This window comes from Telopea speciosissima, chromosome 11 (genome assembly GCF_018873765.1).
Source record: "Telopea speciosissima isolate NSW1024214 ecotype Mountain lineage chromosome 11, Tspe_v1, whole genome shotgun sequence".
Lineage (NCBI taxonomy): Eukaryota > Viridiplantae > Streptophyta > Magnoliopsida > Proteales > Proteaceae > Telopea > Telopea speciosissima.
This window is the reverse complement of record NC_057926.1, coordinates 3,254,331-3,278,428: the sequence shown is the minus strand read 5'-3', so window position 1 is coordinate 3,278,428 and position 24,098 is coordinate 3,254,331. Positions and strand designations below refer to the sequence as shown.

General features: G+C 39.0%; 1 protein-coding gene and 1 long non-coding RNA gene across 2 annotated transcripts; both read right to left on the bottom strand.

The window, feature by feature from the left end:
• Positions 1-4,174: 4,174 nt before the first annotated feature.
• LOC122645474 lies at positions 4,175-14,228 on the bottom strand. The gene is made up of 3 exons (XM_043838784.1): positions 14,160-14,228; positions 4,626-4,782; positions 4,175-4,497 (listed from the first exon to the last, which is right to left on the bottom strand). Exons 2-3 carry the CDS (start codon positions 4,779-4,781, stop codon positions 4,450-4,452), a joined length of 204 nt encoding a protein of 67 aa, XP_043694719.1. The 5' UTR covers position 4,782; positions 14,160-14,228; the 3' UTR covers positions 4,175-4,449.
• A 500-nt stretch (positions 14,229-14,728) lies between these two features.
• LOC122645458 lies at positions 14,729-16,686 on the bottom strand. The gene is made up of 3 exons (XR_006330455.1): positions 16,620-16,686; positions 14,900-14,905; positions 14,729-14,865 (listed from the first exon to the last, which is right to left on the bottom strand). It is a non-coding gene; the product is annotated as an uncharacterized LOC122645458 (long non-coding RNA).
• Between the last annotated feature and the right edge of the window lie 7,412 nt (positions 16,687-24,098).

Here is a 24,098-nt window from a genome sequence, read left to right as displayed (position 1 = left end):
ACAACTAAATTGACACTGTAACTCTTGCAACCTTTGCTACTAAATATAAAAATCCATAAGTTTTTTTTCCATGTTGTCTAGTTTTTCCTTCATTTTTTAATTGACCAAAGATGATCCAGACCATATTCCTCAAAACCCAATCTCACTCACTGTTGCGTGTGGAAATCTCCGACGCTTGGTTTGCCCACGGATAAGCCTGCAAGGACCAAGTGATGAGCACAAGAGGGCCGGTGTGGCTCCGCCTAGGATTCTCCGATGCTCAAGTTAGATCACCAGTGAAACAGCGTAACAGCTAGTAAAAAGCGAGATAAGTAATAGAGCTCCATACCTTAGTATTTATAGAGGGAGATGAGGCGGTTGGAGGAGTCCTAGTATGGTAAGAGTCCTTGTTTGGTAAGGCTCTTCCCAGCGGAGCGGAGTGGAGTGGAGAATTTTCTTCGGGGTTGGAATCTTGTTAAGGTAAGAGTCCTAATGGGAGTGTGATTCGGTATCGCGATGAGATCGTGACTCGATTCTTATCCCGTGATTCCCGGGTGGTGCTTACGTGGCGCCGTGATCTCCGGTGGGGCGCTATGGTAGCCTTCGTGGAGAGCTCGGCGTCGGAGCCCGACCACAGAGGTCGGCCTAAGAGCTATGCCTCGGCCCGTATGACCTGAGGGTCATCATTAGTTGTGTGGGCTTTGCCGCGCTGTGGTGCTCCAATCGAGGCCAACCTGCGTAGGCCCTGACCATGGGGTCGGTGGGCGTGCAGCTCAGCCGTGATGGGGATTTTTGGGTGAGTACTGATCTGTCGTGCCGTGCGGCCAGAGATCGGCAGAAGAGCTCGGCCTTGTCGGACCCGTACAAGTTCGGCTCAGCGTCTGGTTGACTGGGAAGTGTTTGACGAGCTCGGCCAAGCAGTAGGGTTTACCCAAATCGGGTCAGCCTGGTCTTCCGCTTAGCTTGGTTCGGTTCTTGGTATGATCTCGGCTCGGCCATGTGGCCGCTTCTGATTGGTGGGGTGTTTTATGCCTCATCACTCACGCAATAACAAGTGGAGATGTCCACCAAAACTCACCTTTTTTTTTTTTTTTTTTTTTTTATCAATTTTGTATGCGTTTAGTTCACTTTTTGAAGGAGCACACCCAGAATGAAAATCGAGGAACCCATCAAATTTTCTCTATTTCTTCCCCTGTTTTGACTTTCTATCACTAGTTGGCCAACCTGAATCACATTTCCACCATTAAAGGCTAGCTTTAGAAGAGAGTAATTTCTTCTCTGTATGTCTATCTTTCACACTCCTCACTCTCTCCCTAGAGTTTCACAATTTTAAGTTCTGCAACAACGTTCTCACTGCAAGTTGAGAGGGTTTTTGCGTTGACGATATAATCGTGGAGGAGGAAGAACTAAAAAAAGAAGGTTTAACAACTAAGTGTGAAATTACAGTATTTGTCCCTCAATCCAAGTGAAAACACTTTAAGTTGAGGGATAAAGAAAGTCCGATTACAAATAGACGCACCCTTATTTTTTTTCACTGGATTTCAAATCTTTATCTAACTCTTTGGCCAACTCTATTTAGATTGAAACTTAACATACCAGTCCATAAAATTTCAAACCCATCCAACTATTTAATTCTCTCTTAGAAAATTATCATTTACTGGGGTTTAGTTCAAAAAGTCTTAGGTGTTCCACTTTCAAATAGACATGGTCTCTTCTTGACGTAGAAGCATGGCTGTTCAAAGTCTGGGTGGGTCATGGTCAAGTTTTAAATTTTCCAGTCTTGATCTTGATCGATTAGCCACTTCTCTTAACATTCTAAGGCAAGCTTCTTCTTCTTCTTCTTCTTCAACGGGAGAAAGAGAGGTGTTGTTCATACTGGATTCTATAGTCCATCAGAAATAAAACTCTTGAACGTTTTCAACCATAAGAATTCAACTTGAGAATCTAGTTTTAAGGCCGTAGGTCAAACGGACCCTTAATGCTTTGAATTTGCCAATCCTTGTTCAAAAATCAAAATTGACAATAATTGATGGGCTGTTCCAAATTTTGGGATCCGATCAAGTTCAAATTTGACAGTAAATGTTAGAGATTTTGAATTCACTTTACACCATAATGAAATCAAATTCTTCAAATATGCCATCTTGACTTACCACATTCACATTTTGATATGAATTCCATCTTGTTCATAGGGGAAATTTAATCAAGGGCAAGAGAAAGCTAATGGGTCGTGTAGCGCCTGCACTAGCACGGGGACTAATAAGAGCATGTGCAGGATCATTTAATTGAAGGAGATTTTTTAGTTCATTAGGGACTGAACAGTAATTTTACACAATCATATGTCTAAACGCAAGAACCACATGACCGATTAGTATTCTTTTTCCCTTTAATTTGAAAGTTTGTCACCAGCACCAAGGTAAAGTCATGGGTCAACAATCAACTAAAGCTAGCAATCTATTGGGTTGGGGGACTATTATAGAATATGAGGGCCTCCTCAAGCCTGGCCTAGGCATTGGGTCTGAACTCAAGCTCCCTTGCCATGTGGCAGAAATGAACAATTAAGGATGGAATAATATGATAGAGGGTTGGTCCCACATTATTTATCTTAGAAATTCCCAAAGAGAAACAAAAAACACAAAATTCTGAAACGAAATTGTGAAGTGTCTTTAAAATAAGTGAATTTAATGTTCTCTAAAATAATTAGAATTTCATTTACACTGGAAGGGACTCTGTTTTTTTTACACTATTTGTTCTGAACTGCCCAATGATGTATAATTCATTGATAAATTGAAACTTGGAACAATGAAAAGGATGTGTAATTTTTTACCTTTTTAGTATAATTCACTTCTTTTAAGAAGATAAAATCCTATGATTTTATGTGTACTCAAAACTCAAAAGGTGTACATAATTACAACTCTTGAGAATGACTTAATTGTAAGTCATAAATAACTTTGAAAGTTCTCTTGTACACGACTTAAAATGAAGTTTCAAGAATAAGACAATGAATGGGCAATCAAAAGAATATTACAATTTCTTAATTCACCGCTTTAGTTACAACAAGATTCAACAATTAATTAATAAATTTATTTATTTTTTTAAAATAAATTTCTTATTGACACCCCTTAAGGTCTCAAATAATTTGTAACTTTATTTTTTTTACCCTTATAGTTTAATACATTTTTTTCCTTTTAACCCAAAATAAAACCTATCATTTCATGTGTACTCATAAAGAGAGCAAAATAATGACAACTCTTACAACATAATAATTATGAGATAATGACATGTCACTTCCAATTAATTTTGAAAACTCTAAAATCTGCCACGTATGCTCCGAAAACGAAGGTAAATGAAATTAATTAATCACTTGAACCTCATAAATGTGACCGGGAATCAAATCGGCCAATGATTTTCCAAAAGCTTCATTCACTTCAACTACTCATCCGTCCTCGATACTTCTCTTCTTTTGGATCTCTGAATCCCTGCTAAGGAACCCCCTATTTGCTGCCACTCGGGCCAGGGTAGAAAAGCCGATAATGGCATCGGCAATTGCATGACTGTTATGGGATGGGAATGGTGATATAGCTCTTCCCACCTTGTCTGTTTCATTCATGGTAAACTGATTTACACATCAATTTTACATTCTGGTTAATTTTTATTTTTTTTGGGAGTGTCTAAAAAAAATAGCTCTTCCCACCTTCTCTATAGGTGATATAGCTCTTCCCACCTTCTCTATAGGTGTATTTAGAACTTTCCCCATTTCAATAAGTACTTGGAACCAGAGGCATGGCACCAAATAAAGTGAGGAAATGATATTGAATGTAGAAAACAAAGCATTAATCTGATCTCTGAGTATATCCACCATTCCACCTATGGCATGACCATGGTTGAATGGTGATCCTATGTTAACTGGACACTTCAAAACAGGAACAATTACACAGGTCTTACATTCCAATCAATATGGTGAGATTAACAGTACCGCATGCCTTACACCTCCACAATAACATCAATGATTTAGCAAAATCCAGACTTCTCTAAAAGCCAATTTTCAAACAGATGGCGAATAAAGGACAGAACAGAGAAAATGGCAGCAGCACATATTACAAAACTTCTCAATGCAGTTGCTAGTGTCTATCATTTCTTTATATATATATATATATATATGAGCACAATTAGGCTGTTAGCAGTAGCATCTACATAACCAAGTGAAAGTCTTCACACTAGCAAACATTCAAACTTTTTCGGTAAACATTTACATGAAGATAAAATGAAGATGCATAGTCATATTACAAATGTGCTGGGAATTGGGATTAAAACATTTTTTTTATCACAGATACCAAAGACCTAGAAGTTTGGAAATTTTAAGTTCAAAGTTGTAAAACAGATAACCTTCAACAATTCCATTTAAAACCATATGCATAAGATGTTCAGATCTAAGGTGGCAAACTTATGAGTCCTTAAACACGGAGAGAGCTCTCATTCCTTCTTCCCTATCCCATTAGCCATATTGTAGACTCCTCGTGCCTGGATGAAGGATAACACTTCTATGAATAAATCATCACAATAACAGCAATAACAAAACAAACATTGTAGAATTTTGGGCCATGTTTGGTATGAATTATTTATGTAAAAAAGCAAGGAAACAAACTCACAATGAGAAACAAAGAGGTAGATGCCAACGCAAGAGGAATGGCAACTGAGGTGACCTTGTCAAAGGGTCCTTTCAAGTATGTGTGTTTGCTAATGCTTTGGAAGTACTTCTGCTTCTCCATAAGCTTCTCCCTGGGTCTAAAAGGTGTCTCCGACATTCTGTAATATATTTAAAAGGAAAAATGAAAATTCATGAACTATCTGAGGATAGGATAACTAGTATAACTAGTATTCTTACAGGAACAACTTCACACCCCTGCTACAGTAGACAAACCCTTTTCTGTTTCATTCCCTAAATTTTTTACTTGTGCCAATTCAAGCATCAAGAACTGCATTCAGTGGCTCACATCCCTATCAAGATTCGCTACATCATAATTATTTTTATACAAACCAATAACAACCTTTGTTGGTGCTAGAAACAGCAAATAAATCACAGTTCATGATTCCTAAATTCAAAAAAAATATAAATTCAAACAAGGACCTTTTTGTTCTCAAATAAAAAACCCAAGATGATGCAACCTACAAAGTCTTTTTAATAGAAAATAAAAATTCAAAAAACTTTTCAGTTTGATCTGTACTAATGTAAACAGACCGTAGCATGAAGATAGAAATATCAAAGATTAGGCTACACAGAAATTTAAGTATCTCAGATAAAATGCTTTCAATGCCAAATTGGCAATTGGGCACCTCTAGTGAGTGCGCTTCGGTGGGATGCCCTAACTTGTAATGACCATGGTATTGTGCTTGTTGAATCTAAAATTGTGAACTTCAAGCAAGATAAGGATATTTATCTCCATCCCATTTAAGAAGGAAGATAATAATGCCTTTTTTTCAGCAGAAACAATTTAGAACCAAGTAATCAACAACTCCAGACATAATCTTACTCAAAGCAAGGAAGTAGTTTTCAGAACATTTTTCTGCATCAATAAACATATGGTCTCTGTCATATATACATACAACAATTCACATGCAGTATTTAAAGATGTCATTCTTAGCTAGATTCAGAAGTTGTTGGACTGAGACGGCCACTGAGAGGGGGATGAAACAGTGCTGCACAAAAAACTCAAACCCAACTTGTTTGTTCAACTAACTCATAGCTTCACTGGATCTCAAGCAGACCGGCACATGCGACCGCCACACACATACTCATACACTGGCACTCGAGCAGACCAGCACATGCAATGGTCACAGATCACACACCACTTTGCAATTCACACATACTCGTACACATACACACATACGGCTATCGCCAACCGGGGCTATCACCAGCCACACATCATACATCCCATCCTCCACAAACCATCTTGCAGTAGACGATATAGCAATGCAAATACACAAACACACCACAAGACAAGTCTTACATGGTTTGGCAATATGCCTACATCCATGGTGCAAATAACCGCTTGGGTTACAACCCAGATCTGGCCTCGGTACAATGCACAATACAGCAGTTTGACCGCACCCATGATCAGGAACTACAATCTCTAGTTTATGCATCTACAACTGCAAGGGAGCACCCACTCCCAATTTAGGTAGTACCTACTACCAAGGAGCACCAACCCCTACTAACGAGCATCCACTTGATATTCGATATCCACAACGGTTACAAGCAAATTGACTTATAACAATGCCCCAAATTAAGCTTAAAATATGATAGGCATTTCATCAAATACATTGCCTACATTCTAGTACATATGAATGGAATACAACAATAATGGTTATCTCCAACCAATGTCGATTCCCTCTTGTGCGGCTCACTTTTGTCAAGTCTTCTTCACCATCGGGCCTTCAATCAAGTCATCACTTGGGATGCTTGAAGCTTCTCACAAGAACTACAAACCCTCAGTTGTATTCTTCTTCTTCTTCTTCTTCTTCTCTTCCTTCTCAACACAACCCAATGCACTTTCACTCACAAGCCTCAACTCAACATATGAAGCTTCAATCAATGTTCTTGAGCAAGCCAAACACTCCTTGAGCCTTCTTCATACACCCCCGAATGAATCCTTGAAAACACAACACCAATTCTATACAAAGATGCTTGAAGCAATCAATGGAACATGGAGGATTGGGGATTCTTGGGTTCCTCCTCTTCTTTTCTTTCTCTTCTCTCTAGCTCAATAAATCTCTCCTATAATCTTTTTCAAGGAGACAAGAACTATATATAAACCCCAATGTGTTTTGCAATTAAAATCTGGCAAAACATGATTTCTAGGCCGCAACTGGCTAACTGCTTCGAGCAACTAGCAGGCCAGTTCGAGCTTAAGTACTCTATACTAGAATTGATCCTACCTCTGCTCACTCAAACGACCATAAATCTCTCTCCAAAGCTCTGATTGGCTTAATGCTTTTTCAATATGAAAGCTAACTAAAAGGGCTAAAACTTCCATGTTTACATCTTCAACTCAGGTTCAGTGCATGAGTTACAAAATTAAGCTTGAATCTAACGCATGTGCAAAAACAACTTCCTGAAGCAGACACACCATTTCTGATGATCAAGGCATAACTTCCAACTCCGATATCCGATTAATCTGATTCTTGAATGGATGGAAAGTTAACTCAAAGATCTACCTTTCTCATGTTTTGAGCTTCCATAGATTCCAAATAAAGGACAGCTCAAAAAAATTGTGACTTTACTGCCACAACACAAAACTTGCAGTCTTCAGATTTTCTCATTTCCCTTGCAACTTGTGTTCATCTTCGCACTGGCCTCTCCTTCACAACATACCATCCTTCACCTTCAGAAACACCTTCTCAACTTTGGAAGCATCACCTCATGCACTCAAGGACTTGCAACTGCCACTGACAACTGTATGCCTAGGACGACAGTGCAACTGCATCATGGCTTCCAACCTTGCTTCCATTGCTCACCAAATACAGTAGCTTGTATGCCACTGTCTGTTGTCACAGAAAAGTGCCACCTAAGTCAAACTGCCATCTGTCCATACAACTGACAACATTAACTCAACTGCTGATGCATCACAACTGACATTGTTCATACAATTGCACATGCCTCTTGACTTATATCTGACACTTTTAATCTCAAGGTTGTGATCTCATCTTCCTGCTTGGTGCAAATCTCATGCTGCTTGCTAAGCTGGGCTTCAAGTGCTTTGACTACTAAGTCACTCCTTTCTGCTACCAAATGGAGAATGCCTGGCTCCTCCAACTCCTCCAACTATGCTCGCAAGCCAGTAACGTCTTTAAACCTGCTGCACCTTTCATCTCTTCTGCTGACTTGAGCTTCTAGTTATTCAACAATGAATCTAGACTCTTTCTGAACTTCCAGACTCAAGATGATCTCATTTGCATTTCTGAGATCTATTGAAATAACGGAGTCTCTTCCTTTCTAAGCTCAGTTCATCCAGAGCTGCAATTAACTCCCAACTTCTGCTTCCAAATCCTCATCAACAAGCTCATCATAAAGTCTATCTACCACCGGTGATCTCATCCCTCAGAAGGATGAGCGCCCTTCACAAATCTGTATAGTTTATTATTTTGGGCTCTCCTTGAAGCACGGAGTCGGCTTCTTTCCTCTACAAGGATTGACCCCACACTCCAGCACTAAATAAGATGTTTGATCGGATATCATAGCTTGTGCCGGACACCCAACCATCACTCATGATCAATATATGTTAAACGTCACGTTTTTAGCTTTCTCGATGATTTTTGTTTAGTTTCGCTTAGCCCTGTTCCCTAGCTCTGGATCAGTGATTCATAGTTAATCCCCTTTCAATTGGTTCTATTCCTTCCTAATAGAAGGGTGTTATTCCTTATCAGCCACCCTGGGTCAATCACCCAGTGGAATTTTCTCTTAGTGTAGTGTAGTCCTCCCATGTTTAACAAGTAATCGCTTATCTATTCCCATGTGTCTTCACTACCTTTTCTATCTCGTTCATTTCCTAACTATGCTCGCCTGACCCACTATGAGGGGAACGTCCTTTCTTCAAAGGATGGTCTACTAGAAAGACCTGGAAAACCTCTTCCGACAAACGACCACCATTGTGCGTTAGCATGCTTTAAAGCGAGAGCACGCTTATAGGTTGTGTGTGCCTCACTCAAATAGGGGCTTTAGCTATAGTAGGGCTTTTAATTCTTGGCTTTGTCATATCTTGCCGGGAATGGATGGGAAGATTGGAGCAGTATCTTCATTAACCGGAAGGAATTAGTCTCCACTAGGGTCATTTGAATAACGAACAAGAAAAGGATCACTGTTTAGGTAGGCTAGATGGATGTGGTCCAATGGCTAAAGCTCTGCCAGCTTCTTGTAGACTGGTAGTCTCCTAGTTGTTTTTGGGTGGGATGTTTGAGTTTTTCTTCACCACTAGTGGCAACAAAGTTCTTGGTAATAAGCAAGGTTAGAGAACTCGCGAGATCTCGCCAAGTTTCTCGGATTTTCAAAATCTCGAGACGAGATTGCCTGCGAGTCTCAAAAGTGCAATATCTCGGCGAGATCTCAGTTGGATCTCGGTTTCGACCCATTATTTTAACCCACCTACCACTTAAATACCTTACCTAATTGGACAAAACTCGACATATCTCGGCGAGATCTCGGATCTCGGGTCCAGATCTCAGGTTGACCCAAAGTTGAGGCTTCGAGTTGAAAAAAAAAAAAATGCACCAACTCGGCGAGATCTCGACTTGTCTCGGTTTTTCCAAGAGTCGAGTTGGCACCGAGACCCGAGTTTTAGTACCTTAGTAATAAGAAAGGGGGAAGGAAGATCTCTACTCATTCATTCAATGCCTGCGGTGAGGCATGACCCACAACAAACGAAGGGGGAATAAAGGATAAAGAGAAGATCAACAGGTGGTAGATAGAACCGGCCTGTCCCGACCAATCAAAACCCGAAACTGACACGACCGAATATAAACATGCCGAGCTTGAGACCGGCCATATTGTTATTCGGTTGTTCCCAGTCCGTGGTATGAGACCGACTATACCGACCAAAACATATTTCCTTTTTGATATTTTAGACTTTTTACCTCCTTGGGTTGATACATATATATTATAATGATATATTATATGTTAAAAACGGACAATAGTCCAGACCCATCTCATTTAAATTTAATGAAATAAGGCCAACAAACGACAACAATCCATAAATCCCGTAATCTTGTGTCACTCTTGCCCCACCACCTCACGTCAATTTGCTTTTTTATTTCAAATTATCCCCACTACTCCCCACTATAGCCTGTATCTCCGTTCCATTTTTAAGAATTACCCTCTCTGAAGGTGTCTCTCTCCCTCTCTGCGGTCTCCCTCCCCTTCCAACTTCTCAAAGACAAAACCTTAACAGCTACCTGATGCAGATCTAAGACGGAATCGATTGTGAGTGTGTAACGAAGCCATATCCAACACCACTATTGGCCATAGCCACCACTAGTCCGCCATCACCTTTGTATGCATACTATGAGAGAAAGATAGGGAAACATGGTTCCTTTTGAAACCCTGGTTTCCCATCTCATGTCTTCTACTCTTCTGGGAATTAATAGTGATTTCAGGCCAAGCTCTTTTTGCATATGCTTCTGGTGTCCCCTCAAGTACCCTTACCCTTGCTGATGCTGGCTTGCTTCCTTCATCTCTCTAATTTGGAATTTCCTATGTGCAACTCTTTTTTTAGCAGGCGAGATACTCTCCCAGAAACCGGCAACAATTTGAAGAGACTGATTTTGGCTTGAACCGATTATGGCCCGGTGACCGACCGATTGCTACCGTGTCCATGCCTAACCTTTCAAGGCCCGATCACATAAATGGTCGGGAACGATTGTGCCCGTTTAAGCTCGAGCGTAACCGACTGTCACTTACTGGTTGACATTCCTAGGAAAAGGGTCACAATGCCCAAGTAGGCATGAATCTGACTGTTCCTAGCTGGCCTATCTTGTCTTTCTTTCGCAAAATTCGTCAATGAATCAATGTCCGCTAATGCAGCAAGAGGGACGTTTCAAGTTGGGCCTGACCCTTGGAGAAGAATTTCTGAGGGACGTTAACGTTCATACTATCGGCATACCTACTTTTCCAGAGTTTCATTCTTACAAACATACTCCTCAGGCGGGAACACGTTAGTTACAGCACTGCACGGGTCAATACCCACAGCACCTAGTTTCCATTGTTTACGGCTAGGACTACTGGGGTATCTAATCCCATACCACTCCCTTACTTACCTTACTACTTTCTGATCCGAGCCTACGCTTGCTTAGAGATATCTCTCTTCCTATCCTTACTTCCAACTACTCCCTATCCCCGGGAAATCTATTACGCCTTCCCACTATTCTTCTTATTCCTAAGCCTAAAACTCTGAAAACTTAGACTACAATTGATTCCTCCCTTCTACCATCGAGTTCAATCGTTAAGCGTAACAAGACTATATCGAACCAAACTCACTACCTTAGACCAAGCAGTCATTTTTTCCTTTGAAAAGTCCCATTCACTTTAAGGATGACAGCCTATAGGAGCACGGCTGAATCTTTCTTTTCATGGATGCTCCGCATGTGGTCCTTGACGCAAAAAGCTTCGCAGACCTTCTTCGCGCTCCTCTGTTCCATCTTCTTTTCAGACTAATAAATGCTTAATGAAAGTAGAAACTCTTCCCAAACCAATAAACTAGTTGTCATCTTTAGATTCATATGGCTCTCATGCTCATTGACTTATGGGACATTCCCATATCTTTGTTTGGTTTGAGCCTGCCCTCTCTTCTCTAGTGGATCCACAACACTGGTATAAGGCCATTTTATTCCCCGCTGCTGCCTGAAAAGATTAAAGAGGACAGCTTTTACCATTTGTTCTAGAATGGAAGATGACTCATCTTTACTTGTTGAAAACCCTATTGGTAATTTGGTATCAATGTACAACAGATAGTCCACAAGTAGCTCAAATCGAGTCATCATTCTAAGAAGAAAGAGCCATAGAACTCACGATACCCTTTACTAGTAAGGTTTTCTGTCTTTGGATCATTGGTTATAATCAAAAAAGGTTTTTCATTATCCCAGCCCAAAACCGTTCTAGTGCTTCAAATCGGATAGAGCCGATTGATGTTTGGGAAGTACAACTAGTTCCCCTTCGCAAGACTCTTTTTAGAAGCAGGGTCACATAGCTCTCACAGAATTTTTAGTATTTAAATAAGCCTCTACGAATCAAATTGGAATGTTCTTTCTCTCCAATCATTCTTTGTTTCTCCCATATCACTAAAGCCCAAGCAGTAACCTTGGGTAGAACATTTGAAGGCTCAAAAATTCAAATTGAATCAGTTGACCCCCACATAAATGTAATATTGAATGGCTAAGTTGAGCTTAGAAGAGACCAAAGAGAGAATTCGCATATGTTTTCCCTGAGTGCTTTCTTCGCATGCTCAAGACAACCATAAAAAAGGAATTTTCTCTCTCTCTCTCTCTCTCTCTCTCTCTCTAGAAAGTAGGGGTATTCTTCACCTAGTTTTGTCAACATCAGGCTATCTAGATCTTTAGCATCTCTGACTTTGATTTGACAATACAAGAGAAGTATATTACATGCTGCAAGTCAGGGCTTGACAAGGACTTTAATCCGCTGCTGTAATTGCAGCACTGCTGTACTCATCATGCGGCACTGCAAGTGCCATGTGTGCACAGTGGGCCCCACATGACACACATGGCACCTGCAGCTCCGCATGATGAGTACAGCAGCGCTGCAGTTACAGCAGCGGATAAAAATCCGCTTGACAACGCCTCACTCGGGCAATCAAGGAAACGGTCGCGAGGATCACTCTCACATTCACAAGCCAATAGGGCAATAGTTATTTTAATAATGATTTCTGAAAAGTTGCAGCAGCAGCTTTGAAGATTTATTTTTTCAAATTGTGAGATAAAGAGGAGCCCCACAATTTTATTTATTAACAAGGGCCAAAAGACCATACTCCTATTCAACCTAGAAGACTAAGAAGCCCCCTAGCCGACTCTATTACAAGACTATGTAGGGGGACACAAATTGTCACATGACTACTAAAACAATTTAAAAGGGAATCTATTTAATTCACTTAAATTGAACCACTGGCTCAAACCAGCTTTAGACCGGTTCAATTTAAAACACAAAAACATGAAAATAAAATTAAATATGGAACTAAAACAGCTAATCCCCTATGCAACCCTATTACCCATACTTTAGGCGATAAAAGTGACCTATTACATTGAAAACTCATGTGATCAAAGGCCCAACATGTATATAACCCAACCCTAGACTTATTCCTAATAAAACAAGCTTATTTTGGTGATGAGTGTGCATCAGATACACGATACCGATATTTAAATCTTAAAATCACACCGCCGATATGATACGTGGTACCGATACTTTAATCTTTGGTTCCAACCCTCTAATTTAGCCCGTTGTCCCACCCACAAATTCAAACCCTTGGATATCGGGTAGTCATCTTGAATGACAAAACCAATTGGATATTGCAAATTTGAAAGGGCAACTATCATGGTCCAACTGAACCTCCAACTAGCATGTGCAAGGCCATTTTACACTCATTCATTCTAATTTTCTAATTGCATTCAAAGTTTGAGGCAAAGCAACATGTTCTTTAATTCAAGATCATCAAGGTTCGTAATAAGCTAACAGTCAATTTGGTGTCTGATAATGGCTTTTAATAATAATGAGGTAAGCTCCTTTTGAGGGTTAATTTGGCATCTAACGTATATAACTTAAATTCTGAACATTACAAGACCAATCAATAGAGCCAATCTCACATTCTGTCCGAAACCATTTCAGTTCATTAATTTCTCAGGTCCCTAAACAATTCAACATCTAGCATTCCATCTCGCATACAAATTCACAGCTAACATGTTTACAGGTCTATAGAAAGTAGAAACACCAAAGCACCTAAACTCTGAGCAAAGAAGACCGAAGTTTGAACTATACAATGGTTAGATGGATAAGCATTTTCTAAAAAATTCCATGGCCATCCATCAAACCATTTTATTTACAGGCACACTACAGCTTAAAATTTCAATTCCGATTTCAGAAAATTCAAAAAAACATTTCCAAGATCCATTCTTTCATATAAAAGGGTGATTGAACAGAGTAAACCAAAAAACAGAAACTCACCTTTCACCGTTTCAGAAAATGGCCGTATATCAGGTGCATTTGAAAGAAAAAGAAAGTGAGGAAACCCAAAGTAAACTTTGAATCAGATTTTAGAACCAAAGCAATCTCAAACATGGTAACGGAGGAAAAAAAAAAAACTTTAGACAACTGAATTAAGAGTTTGAAACTCATTATAGTTTAACCTCGAAGAACCCAACGAAAAAGGGACACTAGTAGGCATAAAATGCGCGGTTATGATTTAGGGCTGGAAATCGATTGAGTGTAAACTTGAGAGACGAGGAGACAAATCAACGGGGCCAATAGTCTTCAAAGTTCAAACCCAAATCCGGTAGTAAACCCTCCAATTATAATAAAATCATGAACCTAGCACAAAAAACAAAAACCTAGTTTGTAAAGATTTGCAGTTCTATATAAATCTTATCAACACAGAGAGAGAGAGAGAGAGAGAGAGAAAGGTGATCGATACCTGGATCTGATGGATATAGATTAGAACTAGAGTCTTCGAGGTTGAGCAGAGAACCAGAGTGATTCCCTACTGTAAGAGTAGAAGTCTGTTACACTCTAGACTAATGGTGCTCTGATAGTAGCCAATCCTGAATCGTGATTGAGAAATATTGGAATCCACTTCGTGCTCTCTGTTCCGTCAAGATATTCGTAACGACTCGTTCGTGACATTTTGAATGAGTCACAAAAAAAATGCCATTAGAGTCTTAGAGATATTCTATCAGATTTTTTTTTTCGGTTATAAAAAAGATAATTATCAGATGGGTATCCTTCACTTTTTTTTTTTTTTTCGTATTTTTTTTGGGTTTTCTTCAAATGCCCCCCTCAAATTGCTCAAATGTATAAATGTACCCCTGAAAGTTTACTAATTTTAAATGCACCCTTACTTTCCGAACTTTGTAACAATCTAATCCAATCCGTTAGTCTGATACATTAGATGTTAATTTCAGGAAATCTAATGATCAAAATACCATTTTGATAAAAACCCACCAAAATTAAAGAGTAAAGTAATCAAATTGCCCTCATCTTCCCCAAATCGTTCAAGGAAGTATTCTTATGATGAGAAGCGATTTTCAGTTTTTTGAATTAAAATGAGATTAATTCAAGAAAAAAGATGGAAACTTCAATAATTAAACTTCTCAAACAGATTCTTATATCAGAGTTCAGTTCTTCCGAAAAAAGAAAAGGGTAAAGTACACGTACCCCCCTCTAATGCATCCAATATTCCTCGTACCCCCCCTAAGCGGCTCAATATTTTACGTACCACTCTTCAATATTCCACGTACCACCCCTGTTTTACACCCCAAATGCCAGATAGGTCCAATCTGTTAAATACCACCGTTAGATACCAAAATTTTGACCATTTTACCCTTTGCTCCATTTTCTTAAATCTGAAAAGACTTAACTACCCTTACTTATTTGTTGCCCTAAACTAATTGAAAATGACCATTTTACCCTTTGTTTTATTTTTATAAATGAAAAGACCTAATTGCCCTCATTTATGTATTACCCTAACCTAATTTGAAAATACTATTTTACCCTTAGATACTTGTTCCTAAAAACCCCAAAATGCCCTCATCTTCCCCAAATCATCTTCTTTTACATACCCACCACCGCCACCGCCACCACCACCACCACCACCACCACCACCACCACCACCACTGCCACCCAACTCGACAATCGACAATCGATAATCTCCGCTGCCGCCGTGAACTGAAGGGAACCCTTTTTTGAATATAATCTGGAACCCTGCAAGCCTGCTTCTCCTCGATCCGACACTTGCAACAACCGATCACTGAGACGAAGAACACCTTTGCTGAGAAGATGAATGGAGACCCACGTTCGATTGCAGAAATTTCAAGTAACAGCGACTGAGGGTTATTACAGACATATTAATACTTAAAATAAAAAAGGGGTGAAGAATATGAGAGAAGGGAGAAGATAGGACGATGGAGTTCTGGTTATGGGATTGGGGTAATCAAAGAGAAAATAAAAAACGTTTCCGGTGTTGGATTTGGGTTTGGTTGAGTGGAAAGAGAAAAGAGATGGGTGGGGTTTGATACGGAATAAAAACTAGAAAATACGAATTGAAGATAAAGAAGTGAGTTCGGTGGAGATTAGAAGAGGGATTTCATCTCTCAGAGATGGGTTTTTAGATGGAGAAGGGAGAATAGGGTATTGGAGATTGGGGTTTAAAGATGGGAAAACAAAAAACAAATGGATTTGGTAGGTCTCAGAAATGCGATGGAGATGGTAAGAAAAGAAATCAAAATAAAAGAAGGAGAAGTGGAGAAGAAGAAGACGATGTCGGACGAGAGTCTTCTACCCCGGCTCAGGGAAGCTTCGAGCTTTCTCGTCTCAGTGCTCCTTTTTTCTTTTACTCCCTCACTCTGCTGCTCTCTGTTTCTCTCATTTGTCTTAGAACCCCAAGCCAATGGTGGGTGGCAGTGGTGGCGGTGGCGGTGGTGGTGGTGGGTATGTAAAAGAAGATGATGATTTGGGGAAGATGAGGGCATTTTGGGGTTTTTAGGAACAAGTATTTAGGGGTAAAATAATCTTTTCAAATTAGGTTAAGGTAATACATAAATGAGGACAATTAGGTCTTTTCATTTATAAAAATAAAACAAAGGATAAAATGATCATTTTCAATTAATTTAAGACAACAAATAAGTGAAGGTAATTAAGTCTTTTCAGATTTAAGAAAATGGAGCAAAAGGTAAAATGGTCAAAATTTTGGCATCTAACGGTAGTATTTAACGGATTGGACCTATCTGGCATTTGGGATGTAAAACAAGATTGATACGTGGAATATTGAAGGGTGGTACGTGGAATATAGAGCCGCTTAGGGGGATACGAGGAATATTGGGTGCATTATAGGGCGTACGTGTACTTTACCCAAAAGAAAATTGATTGTTTGTCATACCTTCCTGTTCAAATCCAATCTAAATTTAATAAAATTTTGAATCAATTAAGCAATCCTTGTTTCTAATACTTCCGATCTAATAAAATTTTGAATCAATTAAGCGATCCTTGTTTCTAATACTTCGGATCTAACCCTACGCCATGGTTGATCACCAAATAAGTGTCCTCGCTAGAAACAAATTCTAAATCATCACCACTCAGAAAAAAAAATGTCGCAAACACTCCATAGAATGAAATTTCTCTCATTGAATGATCAAAACAATTCCTGAACGTAAGGTTCTACTTACTAGATGCTGTGTGGTACTTTTAATAGTGCGACACATGGAGATGTGGCCACCAGAGGTTTTGACCTTCCGAACCAACTCATTCTGCTGCTTCAAAGTCATCTACCCTGCGAAAGCTGAACGTTGGATTGCAGAAGTTGCCATTACTCCTTTCTGCTAGGGCTTCTGTTTTTCCCTAATTCCCACTGCAAGAAATCCTATTTTTGTCGAGAGTAAAAAATATGGTCCATAGCCAAATATCATTTTCTGCGATGGTTAATATAGTAGGATCCTACTACGAATTGCACTTCGGTCTCTCTCCTTTTTGCTAGGGCTTCTCATCTTTTTTGGATGATTTTAGGGTTTTTTCAATTTTTAGTTTCAAACCCTAAACGATTTGGGGAAGATGAGGGCAATTTGGTCACTTTAATCTTTAATTCTGGTGGATTTTTATCACAAGGGTATTTTGATCATTAGATTTCCTGAAACTAACATCTAACGTCCCAAACTAACGGATTGGACTAGATTGAAAGTTTGGAAAGTAGGGATGGATCTGGATTAGTAAACTTTCAAGGGTGCGTTTGTAAGTTTGGACAATTGGAGGGGGGCATTTGAAAAAAACCCTTTTTTTTAATGAGAGAAAGCAAAACCTATTAAAAACAAACAGAGCCACAGTATGAGATATCAAAAGCAAATGATAGTTTGTTCTCGTAAACCTGATAAATCAAAATTAAAGGGTCGGATATAACAGAAAAGGTCGCCCCTTGACACAAGTTGTGTATCTTCAAAAGGTGGTGAACAACGACCATGGCCAAGGGAAATGAGTTGGAGATGGAAGAAGGTCGGGGATCATTTGCTTCGAGCAGCATACTTCTTTCACCTTCAATCCATGGTTGGCAGTGTGCTCCCTGCAAGGATTCCAAATATTTTTGGTTCCAAAAAATTGTGATATTTTAAACAACCTACAGCAATGGAACTGAACTTTCCATTGATAGCAAAAATAGTAAGCCCAACCAACCATATTTAAATCGATGGCAAAAGATCCTGCACAAATTAACACAGGGAAATTGAAAACAAGTAACGGGTCCAACGATTATTAATATTGTCCAACGATTTAATAGGGTTAGGCTTTTCTAAGCCCTTGACAACCTTGTTCTTGGCATTCCAAATAAAGTAATAGGAGATAATAGAAACACTAAAGAACCAGTTCAGAGATAGTTTATCCAGGTTCCGGTTGAGGAGGGTGGTTAAACAAAAGTGAAGCAAGGATGGATGAGAAAGAAACTCAGTTCTTAACTCCAACGGGCCAGCAACCCAAACATACATAGTCAAATCACAAGAGAAGATAGTGTGCCAGTATGATTCAATGCAACACATAGCACTGGGTCGATCAGAATCCAATTTGATAGAGTTGCATTGTTAGGAAGTCCTGCATGCAAGAGACGCCCAAAAAATAATTTAAAAAGGATAAAGCTTAAGCTTCCAAAAAAATTTCCACCAGGCAGAGTAATTTAAATCATTGCCACAACACAAATTCAAAAGAGATTTGGCAGCAAGCTTGGTACTAAAATGGCCATCCTTGGTTAGGGTGTACCACCAACTGTCATCAGAATCAAATAAGTTAAGATTAAGAACATTAACTAGAAAAATTGTAGGGGAATGGAAGAAACAAGTAAATCATAATTTCACTGGGAGTTGTAAATGAAATCACAAACCTTAACTTGATGACAGGATCCTTGAATAGAAGGGGGAATGGTAAATCCTGGAATAGACGGGATCCAAGGGTAAGTCCAGAAATATGTGTCCTTACCATTACCAATCTTTCTTAAAGCAAACTGTTTTAAAGTCGGAAGAATAGAGGTGATGTTGTTCCAAGTCCAGGACCCTCTTTTTGACATAGTTTTGGCATCAAATAATGACGCACGAGGGAAGTATTTTCCTTTAAGAACCCTGGCCCAAATTGAGGAGTCATCAGATAATAGTCTCCAGCTTGCTTTCATCAAAAGAGCTTTATTGTGGATCTCTGCCTTTTTAAATCCAAGTCCACCCTTGGATTTGGGGATGCACATTTTATCCCAAGCAATAAAGCAACATTTCTTCTTGGTTCCAGATTTTCCAAGCCAAAAATTTAAACAAATTGAATCAATGCTACGACAAATCAGGAGTGGAAAAGCAAAACAATTCATGAGATACGCTGGAGTAGATGCCAAAACTGATTGAATTGAAACACTGGACCAGCGAAAGAGAGGAAATTTGACTTCCAAGTAGCTAACTTATTTCAAACTCTTTGAACAATGGAACCCAATTCCTTCACTTTTGATCCGTTGTGAAAAAGTTGACATCCCAAGTAAGAAGAATGCTTAGACATTTCACTAATGCCAATAACAGAGCAAGGATTAGCTCTGTCAGAAGGAGAAATATTGTGACTAAAATGCAATCCACTTTTGGCAAAATTAATTTCTTGACCAGATAAATCCAAAAAAAGGTCAAGAATAGCCTTAATAGTGAGAAGGTCATCAGTAGTTGCCCTACAAAAAATAAAGATGTCATCTGCAAAAAGAAGATGAGAGATCTCAGGAGCAAACCGGGCAATCTTAATGCCTTTGAATAAATTTAGATCTGGGTAAGTAGACAATAATCTGGAAAGAACCTCCATAGATAGATACGAGCTTAGGGGACATCCTTGTTGAATGCCCCGGGAAGCCCGAAAAAAAATCAAAAGAACTACCCTCAAGCTTAATGGAGAAGGAAGTAGAGGAGATAAGAGATTAGATTAAAGTACCCCATTGATCACCAAATCCGGCCAAGAAATTTTGAAAAGAGAAGTAATCAAACCCCATTCCAAACGATCATAAGCCTCAGATATATCAATTTTAATTGCAACAAAACTAGTCTTACCCCTAGTGTAGTTCATAAAATGAAAGATTTCCTGGACAATCACAATACTGTCAGTAATTTGTCGCCCAGGTATAAAGGCAGCTTGAAAAGGGGAGGTAAAAGAATGAAGATGGGGTTTCAACCTATTAGCTACAAGCTTGGCTAAAACTTTGTAAGTAACATTACATAGACTAATAGGTCTAAAATCCCCTAAACCTGCAGCCTTATCAAATTTGGGTATAACCGTATTAGACAAATAAGAGTATGATTTACTCCTCGGGGAATGAAAGCATTATAAAAAAACTGAGTAACAAGTTTAAAAAAAACATGACCGACCACATCCCAAAACCTCTAAAAAAACAGGCTTGTATGCCTTCTTTATTATAAGGGAGAAAATTAAATTTCAGAATAGATCATCAAATTTAGGGAAAATTACATCCCCTTCCCTGTACTTTGCCCTAATTACAACTTTCTCCCTTATATTTTCAATAACTACACCTCTCCCCTATAGTTTATAATCTATTACAAGCAGACCCAGGCTATTAGAGTCCGTCCGTTAAGTCGTGACATGAGTAAAGAGTAACACCTTTAATCCCCAAAATACCCCTCGGTGCATGTAACATTACCCTTTTACCCTTGGCATAAAAAATGATGATAATGCTTCATTTCATCTTCTTCTTCCTCTGAACTTCATCTTCTTCCTCCTAACCTCAAATTGTCGGCGATGAAACCAACTCCCATGACCCAAATCGTACTGCGCCAAGAGAAAGGAACATCATGGACCCTCAGTTGAAGAGCAGCAAGGACTCTCAGATCACTTCGTCAACTTCATCTTCTTCCACTGATTTGAGCTGAAGATTCTTGTCACCTGCAACAACTCTGTGCATGATTCCTAGTAACTCAAGGTACCGTGAAGCCTTAATCCATGCAATTGATTATACTTGGTAGAAGACCTAGATTATGCATGTCCTTCATCACAACTTCTCTTGTGGTCATTTTAGGCCTGCCCGGCCCTAACTCTTTTAGCTCCTTCAATTAGAATCATATCACTCCTTACTGGGGCGTTCCTAGGGCTCCGTTGAATATGATCCATACCACCTTAAATAACTCTCTCGGAGCTTGTCATTGATCGGAGCAACCCCCAAGTCCACTCTAATATGTTCATTCAGTACTTTATCCTTCATTGTTTTTCCACACATCCGTCTTAACATCCTCATCTCTGCTACACATAGCTTATCAATATGACACTTTTTAATTGCCCAACATTTTGCCCCATACATTATAGCCAGTCGTACAATAGTCCTATAGAACTTTCCTATAAGCTTTAAAGGAATACGTCGGTCACACAACACTCCAGACGTGTCTCTCCACTTCATCCATCTCACTTTAATTCTTTGAGAAACATCATCCTCTATGTCACCTTCGTTATTTATGATTGACCCCAAATATCTAAAATATTTAATTCTTTGTTTTTCAAATAAAAATGTTGGTCACCTTCTTTATCGTTTCACTTGAAATAACTTTTAGGAAGAAGACAAGAGACAATCAAAAGAATGTTATAATTTCTCACTTCATCACTTTGGTTATATTAGGATGCACCCAATGAAATAACCAATTTATACGTTGGAAGTTGGATGGGGATGTGAAGCTTAAAAGTAACTAAAATGGTATGATTCACATTTTAGAGGTATAGAAAGCTTATAAGTAACTAGAATAGTTATGGAACACACTATACTTGGCCATGGAATTGGTGGAATTACATTCTCTTGTTGGTAAAAATGCATGTCATTGTATAACTTGAGTCCCACTTCAACATATCATTTTGCATATAACATGGAAATTTTAGAATCAAAATCTTGATCTTCACGTTTGCAAAATCTTGATCTTCGCGTTTGAAAAATCTCCCTCTCTTAATGTTGTAAGTTTTAGCATATGTTTTTAACCAACCATTTTCGATATGGTCCCGTTTGTTACCAAGTAAAAGTTTTTTTTTTAATGTGACTTTTACTTAGTAACAAAAGGAGACTTAAAAAAATAGCTTTTGTAAGCTAGCCACAAGTAATGCTAAGTTCATTTCTCATGACTTGTGTATGTCCTTCCAGAAGAAAAAGATGAGATTCTAATTTAAGGGCCTCTTTGGTATCACTTTTCATTTTTGTTTTCTGACAATTGTTCATTTTTTCATGTGTTTGGTATCACTTTTGAAACTTGTCTTTAATTAAAATAAGGGAGAATGTTCTCTGTGCCGGGAGCGCAGGCTGCGACCAGACATATGGGGGTGGGCGCAATGACCACCCTACCCCCCTAAGTGGCAGGCCCATGTATTTGGGCACAGCCTGCACTGTAGCACAGAGAACATTCTCCCTTAAAATAATTGAAAACACCCCCAAAATGATAATAGACTCAAGAGTCTATTATGGATTATGGCCAAAATCTGTTTTTCCTTCATTTTTTCGCTCTTTAATGAGCATGTGCTTATAAGACCCAAATATGACGGGTAAAATAAACATATGATTGTTAAATTAGAAAGTCAAGTCCCTCCTCCTCCTCCTCCTCCTTCTTCTTCTTCTTCTTCTTCTTCTGCTTCTTCTGCTTCTTCTTCTTCCTATAGCAGCAGCAAGGTAGGGAGAAAATAAGAGAAGAGATCTCGGTGTTCTCTGACCTTCCATCCCAAATACCAACAAGATCAATCACAACAACAATAACGAATTGGATAAGATACTGCAAACATGGAAGCTAGAGAGAATCTGGGTGTGTCGAATTTTAAGTGGAAATTAATTACCAGATCCCAAAAGCACCTGTGGCCAAGAGAGCTGTTCATGTTCCCCAATGATCTTGGGGGGAAATTAGAGGGAAGTTGAGGTGGGCTCTGGTCTTCATCACAGTTCGAAGCAAGTTAGGGTTGTTGAGGAAGGTGGGAATTGAAGGGGATGAGGAGGTGTTGCTTCTGGGTCCAAATGGGTTACCAGATTCGGGAGATGGAGTTGAGGTCGTTTAGAGCGATGAGATGCTTTGGCGGGAACATAAGGTTGATCTCCGTGAGAATGACAATGAGGTGGTGGAGCGAATCGTGCACAGAAATGACGACGCCATTTTCACGAATTGGTTGATCAAGCCGCCTGCTACTGTAGAGTGTCCGAAAGTTTTGTAGTGTTTCAACCCCGCGAAAGGTTTCGTAACTTGCAGGTCGAATCAGAGTTTTGTAGTGTTTCAACCCCGCGATGTTTTGTAGTGTTTCAACCCCGCGAAAGGTTTCGTAACTTGTAGGTCGAATTTTTGTAGTGTTTCAACCCCGCGAAAGGTTTCGTAACTTACAGGTCGAATCAGAGTTTTGTAGTGTTTCAACCCTGCGAAAGGTTTCGTAACTTGCAGGTCGAATCAGGTCCCATCTCTCTCTCTCTCTCTCTCTCTCTCTCTCTCTCTCTCTCTCTCTCTCTGTAAGGGTATTTATGTAATATCCCTTCATATGTTCTAATATAATCCTGCTTGTGTTAATGCCCAAGTTGTGAGGGGCAATCTAGTAATTAGCCCATCGGACCTAAACCCTAGTTACCCTATATATACTAGCTGGAGGCAGCAGTCTAGGTATTCCAAACTAGATACTCAGGGTGTAATGCTTTAAGCAACCTTGTGCTTAAACCCTCACTTAACAATCTTAAAGAATTAGGATTTTTGTTTTTCTATGTTCAAGATCGATTTTGAATTTTCAGATTCACAATTCTGTTTAGAGATCGCATTACGTTCAAAGATTGGATTCACACTTTTGATATTATCTGCGATCGTTGGTCACGGTTTTAATTTGGAAGAAAGCTTCAAAATTGTGCGATCAACATTGGGTTCCCTTCTTCTAAGTTCTGCTTAGAAAAGAATCTGCAGATTTGGTTAGATTTTTGTCTTTTGCCAAAGTTTTTATTTGATTGATTAAAAAAAAAAAAGAAGAACCGTTTTTTGGTTTTCTTCAATCAAGGCTTTGATTTTGATATTCTAAGTCATCATTGATAATGACGCAACAGTAGTACTGACATCAATGGCTAGTTAAAAAGGAAAAGCTTAGGCAACCTATTGTATTGATCTGAAATTTGGAGGGGATCTGGCATTTTTTTTTTGTCTATAGCTTTTGTTTGATCTTTTGATTTGATTGAAAAAAAAAAAAACAGTATTGTTGATTTGATCAAAAAGAAGAGAGAGAAAAGGGCTTTTGCAAAATACGAATTTTGCAAAATTCGTTGGCAGAAAGTTTGCTATTTTCTATTTCCTTTGATTTGACCATTGAAAAAAAAAAAAAAAAAAAACAAAGGAAAGGTAGAAAAAGACAAAACAGAAGAAGACAAAAGTCAGAA